The sequence below is a fragment of the Haemorhous mexicanus genome, chromosome 5 (assembly GCF_027477595.1).
Source record: "Haemorhous mexicanus isolate bHaeMex1 chromosome 5, bHaeMex1.pri, whole genome shotgun sequence".
NCBI lineage: Eukaryota > Metazoa > Chordata > Aves > Passeriformes > Fringillidae > Haemorhous > Haemorhous mexicanus.
This window is the reverse complement of record NC_082345.1, coordinates 74,414,110-74,426,761: the sequence shown is the minus strand read 5'-3', so window position 1 is coordinate 74,426,761 and position 12,652 is coordinate 74,414,110. Positions and strand designations below refer to the sequence as shown.

The following is a 12,652-nucleotide window of genomic DNA, read 5'->3' as shown; positions in this document are numbered from 1 at the left end:
ATTCCCAAGGGAATTCCTGGTGCACCTTTAACCAAAAAAAACAGGATTTCAGGGCACACAGTGGTGGAGAGACTCGCTGTGGCTCAAATTTGGAGGGAAAAAGTATTAAAGTCTTTTCAAAGTATTTAGAAAAAAGATCCTGGAGCTCTTTCCAAACATTTCCAGGGGATTTGGCCAATCTGAGCTCATCTTCCCACTAACACTGAGCCCAAATTCCCATGTATCGCCACTGAGAGCTCCTGGAGGGATCCTAGATCTGAAATGGGATTTTATTGACCCCATCTGAATGTAAAATTCAAACCTGCCCAGTGTGAACTCCTGCCCTGAGCGCTGCAGCAGCCCAGGGCCAGCCTCAGCTGCATTTCCTGCAGCACTTTTACAGGGCAGGAGAAAAAACTTTAAATTTTCAAAGGACTGGAAAATAAGGTTTCTATTCCTGATAAGGGATTCATTCCCTTCACCTCCAACATTGAGGTGGGTGCTGAAAACCAATGTAGCCAATGGGAGCTCTGTAAAGGGCTTTGGGATTTATTTTTGATAAGTCCCATTAAATATGTTTGATAAGTCCCATTAAATATGTTTGATAAGCCCCATTAAATATTTTTATAAGTCACATTAAATATGTTTGATAAGTCCCATTAAATATTTCTGATAAGCCCCATTAAATATTTTTGATAAGTCCCATTAAATATGTTTGATGTCCCATTAAATATTTTTGATAAGCCCCAAGAAATATTTTTATAAGTACCAATAAATATTTTTTATAAGTCCCATTAAATATTTTTGATAAGTCCCATTAAATATTTTTAATAAGTCCCATTAAGTATTTTTGATAAGTCCCATTAAATATGTTTGATAAGTCCCATTAAATATTTCTGATAAGTCCCATTAAATATTTTTGATAAGTCCCATTAAAAATGTTTGATAAATCCCATTAAATATTTTTTATAAGTCCCATTAAATATTTTTCACTACTTATTACAACATAAAAGCTGTTTAGAAGCAGCCTGTTGCTTTGGGAGCCACTGCACTGCATTAAAAACAGGTTTGGGTTGTGTTTGTGTGCAACAGTGGTATTATTCACTTTGAAAATGTATAGCAGTTGTATTAATAATTTTGAAAATGTAGAGCATGGCAGATATTTCTGATAATTTTTATGTGATTATCTTCCTATTTTTATTATATTTAATATTTATATTTAATAAAATATTTAAATTATATTGATAAGAAATTGTTATATAATTATATATAATAATTATAACAAATATATTATATATAATGTATATTATACATAATTTATGTAATCTATATTATATGTGATATAAAAATGTTATATTTTTAAAATATATAATGTCTAATACATATTATATTTATTATACATTATATGGCATTATATAATATATGATAGAAAATAATATCTAATATAATATCCAATATAATGTATTATATATTATATAATATATGATATATAATAAATTATATGTTATGTAAAATCTAATAGATCATATATTATATATCAAATATAATATAATATAACATTATAGTATAAAATAGAACATTACATTATATTACATATTATATTCTATTATATTATATTCCATATCATATTATATGACATTACATTATATATTATATTATATTATATTATATTATATTATATTATATTATATTATATTATATTATATTATATTATATTATATTATATTATATTATATCATATCATATCATATCATATCATATCATATCATATTATATTATATGACATTATATGACATTATATGACATTATATGACATTATATGACATTATATTATATGACATTATATTATACTATATTATATTATACGATACTATATTATATTATATCATATCATATCATATCATATTATATATTATATGACATTTTCTTATATAATATTTTATTATATGACATTATATTATATTACATTACATTACATTATATTATATTATATTATATTATATTATATTATATTATATTATATTATATTATATTACATTATATTATATTATATTACATTATATTACATTACATTACATTACATTACATTACATTACATTACATTACATTATATTATATTATATTATATTATATTATATTATATTATATTATATTATATTATATTATATTATATTATATTATATTATATTATATTATATTATATTATATTATATTATATTATATTATATGACATTATTTTATATGACATTATATTATATGACATTATATTATATTATATTATATTATATTACATTATATTATATTATATTATATGACATTATTTTATATGACATTATATTATATGACATTATATTATATTATATTATATGACATTATATTATATTATATTATATGACATTATATTATATTATATTATATGACATTATATTATATTACATTATATTATATTATATGACATTATATTATATTATATTATATGACATTATATTATATGACATTATATTATATTACATTATATGACATTATATTATATTATATTATATGACATTATATTATATTACATTATATTATATTATATGACATTATATTATATTATATTATATGACATTATATTATATGACATTATATTATGCCATTATATGACATTATACAACATTATAGTATATAATATAACATTACTTGATATTATAGCACATATTATATGACATGATATTACATTATATGACATTACATGACATTATATATTACTAAATAATATACAATTAAAAATACATACTACAAAATAATATATAATGCAAAACAGCACATCACCTATTTCTTACTTTCATATTTCTAACATGATATTTACACTTTCTCCCCGGGCCTTGCTGTCTGGACAGGAGCCAGGCAGGAAAGCCCGGGGCCAGCTGCTCCTTACCAGGTTGAGCTGGCGGACGGGCAGGTCCCGCAGGCCGCCGACGGCCGTGAGCCGGTTGTGGGACAGCCCCAGCTGGGCCAGGCTGGGACAGCCCTCCAGCCCCCGGATCTCCTCAATCTCATTGACTGCACACAGCTCTCAGGAAAAAATAAGGGGATCAGGACGTGAAGCAGCTCTCAGGAAAAATAAGGGGATCAGGACGTGAAGCAGCTCTCAGGAAAAATAAGAGGATCAAAGACAGCTCCCACCTCGGCGAGGGACAGAGAATGCCACATCTGACTCCATGCTCAGAAGGCTGATTTGTTATTTTATGATATATATTATATTAAAACTCTACTAAAAGTACAGAATGAAAGGATTCCATCAGAAGGCTGGCTAAGGATGGAAAAGGAATGAATGACAAAGGTTTGTCTGTGACCGAGCCAGTCTGGGCAGCTGGGCTGGGATTGGCCATCAATGAGAAACAACCAGGTGAGACCAATCCCAGACCCACCTGCTGCATCCCACAGCAGCAGAGAATCTTTGGTCACAGTTTGTTCCTGAGGCCTCCCAGCTTCTCAGGAGGGAAAATCCCAAGGAAAGGATTTTCCGTAGAACATGTCGGTGACAAAAAACCATCAGCTGAACACAAAACCCGAGCAGTAATGAGGTGATAAATTAACAAATTGGGTTTGTGGGGTGGGGAGCTGGAAAGGATTTATCCTGAGGGGGTTGGAATCCCACTGCTCCTACAGGAATTATTCACGTTTTTATCCAAGTTATAATTTTATGCCAGTTTAAATTATACCTGTTGTGTCCTGGCCATCTGTCCCGAGAGGAAAAAGTGCATTTTAAATTAATCCCAGTTAAAAACAGCAGCACAATAATTAGGATTCCTCTCAGGGAACTTCAGCATTGACAGAACTCCTCCAATTCCCTCAACAAAGAACCTGTGACAACAAATCCAGCTCCAGTTCCTCCCCAAAATGGATGGAGGGTGAGGAACCTGACCTGGATCTGCCCAAAACAACAAATCCAGCTCCAGCTCTTCCCTGTCATGGATGGAGTGAGAGGAACCTGACCCTGGGTCAGCCCAAAACAACAAATCCAGCTCCAGTTCCTCCCCAAAATGGATGGAGGGAGAGACAGAAAATTCTGCACCAAGCTCCTGCCCCCTCCTTGTCAGGGCTTCCCTCAAGAACTCCAGGGAGTTTTTAAAAATTGTTAAATTTTTCCAAATTCCTCAAAATTCTCTTTATTTTCACTGAACAGCCTTGTCCTGAACAATTCGTTGGGTCTGAGATGAAACAACAAATTCCTTTTTTATTTCAGTGTTCTGAGCTGATTCCCTGATGACATTTGGGATTTTAAAATTATTATTATTATTATTATTATTATCATTGTCATTATCATTATTATTATTAGTAGTAGTAGTAATATTAAAATTAGTATTATTAGTATTGTATTTACATTTATATTTATAGGTCTAGATTAGTTATATTTATATTTATATTTATATTTATAATTACATTTATATTTACATTTACATTTATATTTATATTTAGCTATAGTTTAGTTATAGTTATTATTACAGTTATTATTATTAAATCTATTTATTTGTTATTTATTTATTATCTCTGTAAGGGACATCTCCCCTCTTCACTTGTCCATGACAAAAAAAGGAATTTTTTGTGTTCCTCTGCAGGAAAATCCCCAAATTTGCCCACTTTTCACACCACCAAAGCTGAAGTAAATAAAGCTCAGTCTCAGCACCAGAATTAAAATTTTATCTCAGTTCTAAGGACAAAACTGAGATGAAGGGGAAAACACGAAAGAACTGGAATTTATTTGAAGAAACAACAAAAAATTCAATTTTTATCCCATTTAAGTTTCCCCAAAGGATACAATCCAGCAGGAGCGTGGTCAGCGAGTGGTACTCTGATAAATCCTTCATTTTTGGGATTTGATTGTGTGAAAAATCCACTTCCTACGGGGAAAACAAACAAAGAGAGGAATTTGGGGTTATTTCCTTGGTACCTGCCCTGGCTGGGAGTTTGTTCCACCCTCCCGCCAGGCCCAGGGGTTCAGGGTGGGAGGACATAAAAGACATAAATAAAATACAAAGAAATGAAGGAAAATAGAGATAAAATGCACATAAATATAAATATTACATAAATATAAAATTAAATATACATACTAATATAATATAATATAATATAATAATAAAACTAAATATACATACAAATATAAATAAAATAGAAATATAATATAATATAATACAATATAATATAATATGAATATAAAATTAAATATACATACAAATACAAATACTAATATAAATATAAATATACATAAACATATACACATTAATATTAATATTATTACCAATATAATATAAAATTAAATATACACACAAATACAAATAATATATAATATATAATATAATATAATATAATATAATATAATATAATATAATATAATATAATATAATATAATATAATATAATATAATATAATATAATATAATATAATATAATATAAACATACATACAAATTTACATACAAATATAAATATAAATGTACACACAAACACAAATATAAATATAAACACAAATATAAATATAAACACACATAAATATAAACACAAATAAAATATAAATATAAATATAAATATAAATATAAATATAAATATAAATATAAATATAAATATAAATATAAATATAAATATAAATATAAATATAAATATAAATATAAATATAAATATAAATATAAATATAAATATAAATGAAAGACCCAAAGATTTGGAAAAGGAAAATATGAATTGAGGCGAGAAAGAAGAACAAAAAAGGAATAAAAATTGACATTTTCCTACGCTCAAATCAATCTAACTTAGATTCAGAAAATGGTTTTGAATTGAAAACTTTAATTCTTTATTAAATTTATTTTTTCCCAGCCTTACCCTGAGGTTTTTGGGCGCTTTGAAGTTGAAATAGGAGGTCAGTAGGTTGTTGGAAGCATTCAGCTCTACCAAATACGGCATGTGGCTGACACAGGAAAGATCTAGAAACCGAACACAGTGTCACAGACCCTCCCAGCCACAGGGGCTAATTACACCCCGCAGCAATTAGCAGTTAATTGGCAGCTGCAGGGGCCCAAAGGGGCGCCTGAAATGCAGAAAGCAGATACTGGCACCTGCTCCTAGAGGGGGAAAGGTTTATAAACCACAAAGAATAAACAGCCAACATTTAATCTTCATTCTGCCAGCTGACTTGCCTTGAAGCAAGAATTTATTTTTATATTTGTATATATTATTAATGTAATATAATAGTATTATAATGTAATATTGTTATATCATAGACTGCAATACTATAATCTAATGCAATATGATGCAATAGAGTGTAGTGGTATATAATTAATGTAATGCAATATATAATATAATATAATATATTGTAATATATTATAATATAGTAAAATATAATATAATATAGTATGATATGATATGATATGACATGACATAATATAATGTAATATAATATAATGTAATGTAATATAATGTAATGTAATGTAATGTAATGTAATGTAATATACTGTAATATAATATAATATAATATAATAAAATATAATATAATATAATATAATAAAATATAATATAATATAATATGGAATATAATAAGGAATATAATATAATATAATATAATATAATATAATATAATATAATATAATATGGAATATAATATAATATAATATAATATGGAATATAATATAATATAATATAATATAATATAATATAATATAATATAATATAATATAATATAATATAATATAATATAATATAATATAATATAATATAATATAATATAATATAATATAATATAATATAATATAATATAATATAATATAATATAATATAATATAATATAATATAATATAATATAATATAATATTGATGTAATGTAATGTAATGTAATATATATAATGCAATGCAATGTAATATAATTCAATATAATATAATATAATATTATGTAATATAGCAGAGTGTAATGTAATATAATATAATATAATGTAATATAGTATATTTTAATACAATTAATATATTGTAATATAATATAATGCAATATAATGTAATATAATGTAATATAGTATTGTGTTATATAATTAATGTAATGTAATATATAATACAATGTAATATAGTAAAATATAGTAAAATATAATATATTAAAATATATTAAAATATAGTAAAATATATTAAAATGTAATATAATATAATGTAATGTAATGTAATATAATGTAATGTAATGTAATGTAATGTAATACAATGTAATGTAACGTAATGTAACGTAACGTAACGTAATATAATATAATATATTTTATATAATATAACACCACAGAATAATAAATTACCCCGCTGAGTACACGCAGTCAGACCCATCATTTCCTCCCTGCCACCCCAAAAATTGCCCAGCCCTTCCCCCGCTATCTGCTGGGATTCCATCTCTGGCTGCTGCACTGAGAGTTGGAGCTCCGTGTCCCCATGACAAACGTGTGCCGCTGCTAGCGGGCCGTGGATATTCTGGGCGTTTGGAGGAGCCCAGGCCCGGCTCTGTGCAATGTCTGTCCCCACTCAAACGCCACCCAGGCTGTGTGACACTCAAGCTGCGTGGCTGGGCGCGTTCCCCATGCGCAGCAGCCTGCCAGGGCAGGAATCTGCAGGTGGCTCCCTGCATACCGCTGATTTCGTTGCAGGACAGGTCCATCTTCTGCAGGTGGGTGTAGCTGGAGAGGAGGCTGATGTCCCGCAGCTGGCGGCCCTGGGAAGGAAAGGCCTTCAGTCACAATTTATAACTGGGCTATGGCCCTGCTCACCCAGGTGACACCTGCAGAAAGTGACGGTGGAGCAGCCAGACAGGGAGAAAATGCCAAAAAATGGCTTTAAAACAACAGAACTGCTTCCGCTTTAAAACAACACAGCCACTTCCACTTCCTGAAGGCAGCAGTTCCAGGGGATTTACACAGCCCTCTGCGTTTTTATCCACCAGCTGACTGAAGGAGGAAGATACATTGTTCACACCTGAGGACTGGATGAGGAAAAAATTATAATATAATATAATATAATATAATATAATATAATATAATATAATATAATATAATATAATATAATATAATATAATATAATATAATATAATATAATATAATATAATATAATATAATATAATATAATATAATATAATATAATATAATATAACATTATATTATATATATAATTTATTTTTATAGTTTATATCTATTTTATATATTTTATATAATATATATTCATATTTTTTAATATTTTATATCTATTATATATAAAATATATAATATAAATTTATTTTTAATATAATTTTAAAGTTTTATATGTGTTTTACATATAATATAATATAATCTATTATAATATAATTAATATAACATAACATAACATTATATTATATATAATTTATTGTTATTTTTATATCTATTTCATATAATATTAAATATAATATATTTTTATAATTTTATATATAGTTTATTTTTATATTTTATATATATTTTATATAATATTATATATAATAAATATTTCTATTTTTATGTATTTTTAATATTTTTTATCTATCATATATAAAATATATATTATATATATTTATTTTAATATAATTTTTAAAGTTTTATATGTATTTCACATATAATATAATATAATACAATATATTATAATATAATGTAATATAATGTAATATAATATAATTAATATAACGTAACATACCATAACATAATATTATATTATATATATAATTTATTGTTATATTTTATATTTCATATAATATTAAATATAATATATATTTATAATTTTATATATAATTTATATAATATATTTTTATATCTATTTTTAGATAATATTATATATAATATATATTTCTATTTTTATTTTTAATATTTTATATCTATTATATATAAAATATATATTTTATTTTTAATATAATTTTTTAGTGTTATATGTATTTTACATATAATATAATATAATATAATATAATATAATATAATATAATATAATATAATATAATATAAATATTTAATTTATAAAATATATTATTTTTATATCCAAAAAAAGGGAATATTTCTGCAGAGAAGCACCTCAAACTGATGTTTTTTTGCTGGTACTCACGGGAAGCGAGAGGTGAAGATAAACATACTCAGTGCCAGGGGCTGAGCAGCCGAAGGTGTGGAGCCCCTCAGCAGCGGTGTCTGCATCCAACACCCCCTCCAGGTGATCCTAAAACACACCAGGAATGGGAAAACGCCTCTCAGCTGCCCCATCTCTGGGTCAGAAAAGAGCACAGTCCAACAGGGACCGAGATAAATTACAGAATAATTTCATTATAGCAAAAAACAGAATAATTTCATTATAGCAATTAACAGAATAATTTCATTATAGCAAAAACCAGAATAATTTCATTATAGCAATTAACAGAATAATTTCATTATAGCAATTAACAGAATAATTTCATTATAGCACCTTCGTGTTATAGCAAGGGAGGGCACGGAATGATTTCCACAAGGCAAAATAGGAGGTGATATTTTGTGGCGTTGGGATTGAAAGCCCAGCAGGGCAGGGAGAGAAAATTCCCACGTGTCCATGGGGCTCATTGGAGCTCAGGGTCGGGAATTTAGGCAGGAAATTTGGTTAATTTGGCCACACATGTGCCATTTATCCTTAATCTTATATGGCCGGGAGCACTTGGCAGGGCTGGGTTAGTGGCTGGAATTGAAAATTTTCCAATTTTTTTTTCCCAATCTAATTGATTCCGAGAGAGAGAGAGGGACAATCCAGGAGGACCCTGGGCACCACCTGGGGATGGCAGGCACCCTAAAAAGGCAGAAATGAGAGGTGCCGCCCTTCTTCCCCCAAGATCCACACCGAGGGGGGAAAGAGCAGCTCCCTCCCGTGCACACACCCCTCCCCACACAGCCGGGGACCCCTGGGCTGAACCTCCGAGCGCTCCGACTCTACCTCCTCGCCCTCCTCCTGCTGCCCATGCTGGGGCAGGGGCGGCTCCGCGGAGAAGCCCGCAGCGAGGGCCTGCGGCGGCACTTCAGGAGGGGGGAGCGGCCCTCCGAGGATGCTCTCTAGCCCGTTCTCCTCGCCGCCCGACATGAGCTGGGCTAAGGACGGCGGAGCCGGAGGAAGCTCCGCTATCGGCGCCATCCCCGCTAAGGCCCGGCCACCGCCATTTGTTTACGCGTTGCCGTGGAGACGGGAAGAGCCGGTGATTCCCGCTAACCGCCCCGCCAGCCAATAGGAGAGCAGAGTACGTAGCGGGGCAGCATGGGAATTGTAGTTCTCGGCCGGCCGCGCCGCGGAGCATCTTGGGAGTTGTGGTTCGCCTCCCTGAGGCAGCCATTGGCCTCGCTCCCGCCTCGAGGTGCACAACGAACTTATAAAAGTTACTGTGAAAAATGGCTGTTTTATGATTGGCTTTTCACAAATATTCAAATGAATACGATAGGTGTTGTGTTAGAAAGTGATGCTGTATTAATTCTCTTAAGTACTGTGTTAAATGTAGTTTTAGGTTATAAAAATTGTTAAAATAGAAACTCTGCTGTGTAGGATACTTTTTCCTAAAGAAAAGACTTGCACTGAGACAGCAGCCACAGGAGACCTGAATTTTTCAGAGAAGGAGAATTTATTGCTCCATTATCAGGAGAAACGAACTTCTTCCTGCCTCACTCAGCCCTGGAGATGCCATCAGGATTCAGAGGAAGAAGCTAATACTGACCAGACAGAATCCTGTGTTGGAATGGAATTTATGCACCATGGATGAGCTGTATGAATATGCAACAGGTTATTGCTTTTAAGGGTTAATCCTCTGTTAACGTGGGGCCTTTTTCGGGCTTATTTTACCCAGAAAAGGTACCCAGACTGTCCCTAACTCTTTGTTTCTATTGTCTCGTCCTAATCCACATTGTCCATATTATTCTCACTCTAAGTACATTGCTATTTTTATAACCATTTTATTATCATTAAACTTTTAACATTTTAAAAAACAAGTGGTTGGCATTTTTCACAGTTATAAATATGCCAATTTCAGGAGATAAAGAGGTGCACAAAGACTCTGGTGAGGACAGAGCCTTCACTGCCACCTCAGAGTGTGCAGGGTGACCAGAGAGTTTTTGGTCAACCACAAGGTGAACCCAGACCCTTATTAAGCCCAATTTGCATATTAACATTGACACCCTGAGGATGGAATGGTTTCCAGGTGTTATAAATGAGAAGCTTGACCAGGCCAATATTCAAACAGCAATTAATTTATTAATTAATGTGGTAAAGTATGAGCAACACAGCGCTGGGTACAGTGGGGGAAGTTTTCCCTCCAACTGGATGCAGAACTGGAGATGTTCTGTGCTCTTGTGAGAGATCCCAGAGCGAGGACTGGGTCTGTCCTGCAGGGCAGATTTGGGATAGGTCGTGCTCTGCAGAGCTCAGGTCAAAGATAAAGGAGGTTCCTGGGATTTTTGCACTGTTTCCAACACCCTCTTGTGGCTTTTTTCCCTGTGGGAAACCATCTCCCACTGCAAATGTGTTATAAGAGTCCCGTGTGACCGATTTCCACAGGCTGGGATGGAGAAACAGGAACCAGACAGCAGGAAAGGAAAAATCAATGCTGGGAGGGCAGAAAAGTTTCCCAAGGGCTGGTGCTTTCAGGAGCCTTGAGCTTCTGTTCCATCCCTCAGAAGTGATAAATCCAGGACAGCCAGGGCCTGATGAAGCTGGACAGGACCATGAAGACACCTGAGCTCCAATGAGGGACTGTGGGGCTCAGCCCAAACCTGTGGGAATCCATCAACTCAGAGGGTTTTGGGAAAGCTGCAAAAGGCAGCCTCAGAGCCAGCAGAACTGTGAGCAGAGCTGAGCACTGGCCATGAGATTGGTCAGCAGGAAAATTATGTCAGAAGTAGAAAAGTGAGGACAAATAGAACCATGGTCTGTGTGTTAATGCTGGTCTGGAATAACTCCCTGAGCTGCAGGAAAGTTTATCCAGTGAGAGATGAGGGAGCTCTCAGTCAATAAAGGAGCTCTGTGCATTGTGTCTCAGGCTCACCAGCAGGTGCTGTGTTTGAAATGAGCAGGCAGTGTCCAACCAAAGGGCCGTGTGCTCGCAGTGGGTGGATGAACTGCTGTCAGTATGGAATATATACTGTACAGATATAAATACTGTCAGTGTGCTTTGGCTTTGTGGGACTGGGCAAAAACTCTTACAGTGAGCTGCAGCATTGAGCTCTTGCTCTGCTGCCTGGGATGGGAGCTGCTGGCACCTTCCCATTGTCACAGCCATGGAATGAGGCTGCTGCTGGAAAATCAAACAGCTCAGGGCACGTTCCCAGCAGCCCTGTCCTGTTTGTGATTTGTACAGAGACCCCGGCCGGTGATACAAACCCACAAGGGCAGGTAGGTGGTGGCTCCTCTGTGGAGAGTCCAGGACTTCCAACACCTGGAGACCAAATGTGCCCTCAGGGGACTTCCCAAATGTCACTGACATGTTCTATAAAAAATCCTTTCCTTAGGATTTTCCCTCCTGAGAAGCTGAGAGGCCTCAGGAACAAACTGTGACCAAAGATTCTGTGCTGCTGTGGGATGCAGCAGGTGGGTCTGGGATTGGTCTCACCTGGTTGTTTCTCATTAATGGCCAATCCCAGCCCAGCTGTCCAGACTGGCTCGGTCACAGACAAACCTTTGTCATTCATTCCTTTTCTATCCTTAGCCAGCCTTCTG

At 32.4% G+C, this 12,652-nt stretch overlaps 1 protein-coding gene across 1 annotated transcript in view; it reads right to left on the bottom strand.

Annotated features, from left to right (window-relative positions):
• LRGUK (leucine rich repeats and guanylate kinase domain containing) overlaps positions 1 to 10,115 on the bottom strand; it is a 51,680-nt gene extending 41,565 nt beyond the window's left edge. The window contains 6 exon segments of the mRNA XM_059847945.1: positions 2,897 to 3,021; positions 4,781 to 4,862; positions 5,834 to 5,934; positions 7,601 to 7,682; positions 9,047 to 9,154; positions 9,872 to 10,115. Coding sequence (XP_059703928.1) covers positions 2,897 to 3,021; positions 4,781 to 4,862; positions 5,834 to 5,934; positions 7,601 to 7,682; positions 9,047 to 9,154; positions 9,872 to 10,087 — 714 coding nt within the window. The 5' untranslated portion in view covers positions 10,088 to 10,115.
• Positions 10,116 to 12,652: the final 2,537 nt, after the last annotated feature.